A 5,000-nucleotide genomic window follows, 5' to 3' on the forward strand; every position below is an offset into this window, starting at 1 on the left:
TCATCTCGTCCTAATCAGGGGAGAAATGTGCGCAGATCAAGCACATTTACAAGCTAAAACAGTTCTAGATAATTATATGTATTTTGATATGAGAGAACAACAAGAGGAACACTGGAGGAAGTGTTATTATAGATTATGGACTCAAAACATTGGTTTAAAGTTAAATTGCCATATTGATGGATTTGATTCAGATTTTAACTTTACAAGAGCCTAATTAGGTGCGTTTACATGGACACTTTTTGCTTCCATCGGAATGAATACATTCGTACGTAGTGTTTACATGAACGGTAAATAAAGTGATCGGGTTGATGTGCGCGTTTACATGTCACAAGCTTCTGATCGGATTTACTCTTTTGACATGTGCACACTGCATGAATATACAGAGTTTCCCGCTGCTGTTTTAAAAAGCACACATTATATTTATCTACGAGTCCTAATTAGGCGAGGACCAGCACATGAACTGTTTTTCTGCTTAACTTTACTTTAGCAAAAAAAAAAAAAGTAGTAAAAGTGCCTCTTCCCGCACTCAAAACTAGACGTCTGTTGATGAGAGTCTTAAACGAGGACTGTTGGGATGTGGTCGTGTTCCACTTCACATACGCTGAGTGAAAGGGGAGATTTATAATGACAGGACACTTATTTATGACACTTCCTCGTTCCGTGCGTCATACGTCATTACGCTATTTCTATGTAACTGCGTAACTGTTAATGTCCTCTCGTTCGGATTATAAAAGGGATAAACCACCCCTTACAATCCGATCGAAATTTTAGTCAGATCAAGCCAAATCAATCCGATTGACGTGTTTACATGTGACATTTTTATTCTGATTGTGCTTCTAGTCCTATTACGATCGGATTAGAAGGGTCCATGTAAACGTAGCTATTGATGGAGTGTCGTGTGAATTGCTTGTGGATTATTGTCATGTTTGGACTCTCATTCCGATGGCATCTATTCATTACAGAGCATCCACTGGTGAACAAATGATGCTGAATTTCTCCAAATCCATTGGTGATCCATTGCTAAACTTCTCCAAGTCTGTTCTGTTGAAGAAACAAACTCACCTACCTCTGAGATGGCTTGAGGGTAAAAGAAGACATTTCAACAAACTCTTCTCTGTCTAGTCTACAGTGTAACACTAACCTCCTCAGAGTTTTTGGGACTGGTGAGGATGAAACAGCCAGGGTTGCTAGTTTCTGCTTTGTGATTTTGTTTGGGCTGTTGTACCACTGGGGAATCCACACGAGGCAACTCACAATCAAATCGATAAGAAAGATTGTGCAGGATGCACACACAGTTTTCTGTGGCCTGGAAAGCAAGAATGAATCATTAAATTATTATAAATTGTTCACCAGTTGGAATAATCACTCCATGATCATATTAGACAATATAACATTACCTCAAGGAGGCTGAGAGGCATAGTTTCTTATCACACAATAGGTTTTACTGAAGTAAATTTGGATGGTCACGTTTATGCATTCATCTGTGTCACATAGTTTTGAGCATTCAGAATGAATCATTTGAGAAGTTTTTAGTTTGAATAAATAATTTTCCCAATGGGGAGGACATTTTGTGTTATGAAATCTAAACATTTTCATTGTACAGGAACATCAAGGTCTAAAGACGTACTGTTGCTGTTGATAAAGATGGGGATTTAATGTGAGTAGCTCTTTACCTTATCATCAGGTTTGTAGTCTGCAATGCTACCACGGATATAATAGATGATAGACTCAATGAGACCCTCACAGTCTCGCATGGCTTTACGTCCATCTGGACCAGCTGAACTCAAATTTCTAAAAAAAAATAATAAATACAATTATTATTACTTTCATGTAGAAATGCAATGGAGAGTGCAATTTTCTACATGAATAAGTGAATATAAAAATATCTACTCAGTTATACCCAAAAAGGTGTACCAACATTTTTAATAAAAAAATACAGAAAAAACACTAAATATTAGTGCTGTTAAAAGATTAATCGCATAGATTATAAAAATGTTTGTTTACATATGTGTGTGTACTGTGTATATACACACACACACACACACACACACACACACATGCATGTATATATTTCAGAAAAAATCTGTTATTTTTGTATGTAAAATATATTTATATATATATAATATAAATTATATGAATATAAATATATATATGTAAATGCATGTCAATATTTTCCAAATATATATACTGTACATGTGTGTATTTATATACACATAATAAATATACACAGTACACATGCATATATTATGTAAACAAAAACTTTTTTAATCACCATTAATCATTTGACAGCACTAGTGAATATGATTATAATTGAAAATAACTATGTTCTGTTTAATATATTTTCAAATGTAATATATTCCTATGATGACACTATTACTCTAGTCTTCAGAGTCACATGACCCTTCAGAAATCATTCTGATATGCTGATTTGGTGATCTTTTAGAAATTTTATTAATTTAAGTATTAATTTCTTTAAAAAAAAACATCTTTCTGTCCCCAAATGTTTGTATACACACATTAGTGTATATTAGAATAATGTTTCTGTATAGCTTTGGCAGTTGTAGCACTTAGAGTGGCCTGGCTTATCAAAATAAATGTGCTTCATTTAAAACCTGTTGTATTTTCTCTTTAAGTTGGAAATACCTCAGGCAGCCAGTAGTGTTGTAGAAAATGTCAGGGTCATCAAGGAGTTCCAACTTGGGGTCTTCCCCTTCAGAAATGCCAGAGCAGGGCACCAGCACACTATCTGTGAGAGGTTTGACCGCATCTTTAGCGAGCTGCTCTTTCAAGAGGTCATGAGAAGACAGATTCCACAGCAGCCCTGGAGAGAGAATAACATCTGCAAGATTAGTGGGAGGCTAGAGGTCACACGTTCAAGATCTGGATGTTTCTTATGTTGTGAGTTTTAGCTGGATCATCTAAAGTGGAGCCAAGTTTGACTGCGTAATGAAATTAAATATATTATGGTGAACATTTTAAATACTTTAATGAATCCTTTACCAGTGAGCTGCCGTCGGGTCTCGATGTCTCGGTTGTTCTTGAGCAGTCTCAGGATCACTGGAAGCCCCTCACAGTCTTTGACTTCCATTTTGTTCTCATTGTTTTCGAAAACAATATTTCGGAGTGCGCCGACAGCAGCCCGTTGCAGCTCCTCGCTTTCATTCTGCATGAGCTTCAGCAGCTTTGGGATGCCTTGAAGATAAAGTACCTGAACAGATGGAACACGCTAAAATAAGAAACCTCAATTTAAATAGGTCAAATTCTGCAATTTTGTATTCTGTTAGTCAAGGTTCTTGGACCAAATTTTTTATGACCATTTTCCAGCTTCTCTCTGACCTTTAGAATTAAACAGCCTGTTTTTGCTACTTGACCTTTACCTCAATATAATAGTGTTTAAATGTTTGTGGTCACTAGGAGTTTTTGAATTAAGTTTTTTATGCTTTAAGCTGCATTTGTTTGATCAAAAATACTGTAAAAACTGTAATATTGCAAATCATTATTACAATAACTGTTTTCTGTTTTAATACATTTTAAATAGTGCTGTAAAACAATTAATCATGATTAATTGCATCCAAAATATAAGTTTTTGTTTACATGATATATATCTGTTAATTATGTATATATAAATACATGCACATGCATGTATATATTTAAGATAAATATGTTATGTTTTTTACACTCATTGGCCACTTTATTAGGTACACTTTGCTAGTACTGGGTTGGAGCCAGTTTTGTCTTCAGAGAAAAGTTTTCAGTTTTGTGTTCCTGTAGCTCAATTGGTAGAGCACTGTTCTATCAAGCGCAAGGTTGGGGGTTCGATTCCCCAACACATAATATGTAAAAATTTATAGCCTGAATGCACTCTAAGTTGCTTTGGATAAAAGCGTCTGCTAAATGCATAAATTTAATTTAATTTTGAACAGCCTTAATTCTACGTGGCATAGATTCAACAAGGTATTGGAATGATTCCTCAGAGATTTTGTTCCATATTGACATGATAACTTAACACAGTTGCTGCAGTTGGTCGGCTGCACATCCATGATGCGAATCTCTAGTTCAACCACAAAGCTACTCTATTGGATTGAGATCTGGTGACTGTGGAGGCCATTTGAGTAAAGTGAACTCAGTCATGTTCAAGAAACCAGTCTGAGATGATTTGAGCTTTGTGACATGGTGCATTATCCTGCTGGAAGTAGCCATCAGAAGATGGGTACACTGTAGTCATAGAGGCATGGAGATGGTCAGCAGCAATACTCAGGTAGGCTGTGGTGTTATAACGATGCTCAATTGTTTCCTTAAGGGCCCAAAGTGTGCCAAGAAAATAGCAGCAAATAGCACCACCAGCAGCCTGAACCAATGAGACGAGGCAGGATGGACCCATGCTTTCATGTTCTTTATGCCAACTTCTGACCCTACCATCTGAATGTTGCAGCAGAAATCAAGACTCATCAGACCAGGCAATATTTTTCCAATCTTCTATTCCAATTTTGGTTAGCCTGTGTGAATTGTAGCCTCTGTTTCCTATTCTTAGCTGACAGGAGCGGCACCCGGTGTGGTCTTCTGCTGCCGTAGCTGCTACAGGGTTCGACGTGTTGTGTGTTCAGAGATAATATTCTGCATACCTTGGTTGTATTGAGTGTTTATTTGAGTTACTGTTGCCTTTCTATCATCTCTAACCAGCCCATTCTCCTCTGACCTCTGACATCAACAAGGCATTTTTTATCCACACAACTGCCACTCATGTTCTCTTTTTTTCGGACCATTCTCTGTAAATCCTAGAGATGGTTGTGCGTGAAAATCCCAGAAGATCAGCAGTTTTTGAAATACTCAGACCAGCTCACCTGGCACCAACTACCATTCCATGTTCAAGTCACTTATATCCCCTTTCTTTCCCATTCTGATGCTCGGTTCTGAAATCCTAAATGCACTGAGTTGCTGCCATGTGATTTGCTGATTAGCCATTTGTGTTACCAAGCAATTGAAGAGGTGTACCTAATAAA

At 36.9% G+C, this 5,000-nt stretch overlaps 1 protein-coding gene and 1 long non-coding RNA gene across 3 annotated transcripts in view; one reads left to right on the forward strand and one right to left on the reverse strand.

The window, feature by feature from the left end:
• Nucleotides 1-5,000, reverse strand: part of LOC127956523 (plakophilin-2-like) — a 12,487-nt gene that overhangs the window by 3,024 nt on the left and 4,463 nt on the right. Inside the window, exons 5-8 of the mRNA XM_052554543.1 lie at nt 3,001-3,208; nt 2,644-2,821; nt 1,674-1,791; nt 1,142-1,306 (exon numbers count right to left, since the gene is read on the reverse strand). Coding sequence (XP_052410503.1) covers nt 1,142-1,306; nt 1,674-1,791; nt 2,644-2,821; nt 3,001-3,208 — 669 coding nt within the window. The remainder of the gene's footprint in view (nt 1-1,141; nt 1,307-1,673; nt 1,792-2,643; nt 2,822-3,000; nt 3,209-5,000) is intronic.
• The window catches only part of LOC127956525 (uncharacterized), a 10,058-nt gene that overhangs the window by 1,122 nt on the left and 3,936 nt on the right, over nt 1-5,000 (forward strand). The window contains exons 1-2 of one of the 2 annotated variants that reach the window (XR_008153580.1): nt 1,401-1,657; nt 4,301-5,000. The exon at nt 4,301-5,000 is cut by the window's right edge and continues 7 nt beyond it. This is a non-coding gene — a long non-coding RNA (uncharacterized LOC127956525). Of the gene's footprint in view, nt 1-1,400; nt 1,658-4,300 lie in introns of those variants that run through there. The other variant, XR_008153579.1, reaches the window with a different exon arrangement.

This window comes from Carassius gibelio, chromosome B4, assembly GCF_023724105.1.
Source record: "Carassius gibelio isolate Cgi1373 ecotype wild population from Czech Republic chromosome B4, carGib1.2-hapl.c, whole genome shotgun sequence".
Classification (NCBI taxonomy): domain Eukaryota; kingdom Metazoa; phylum Chordata; class Actinopteri; order Cypriniformes; family Cyprinidae; genus Carassius; species Carassius gibelio.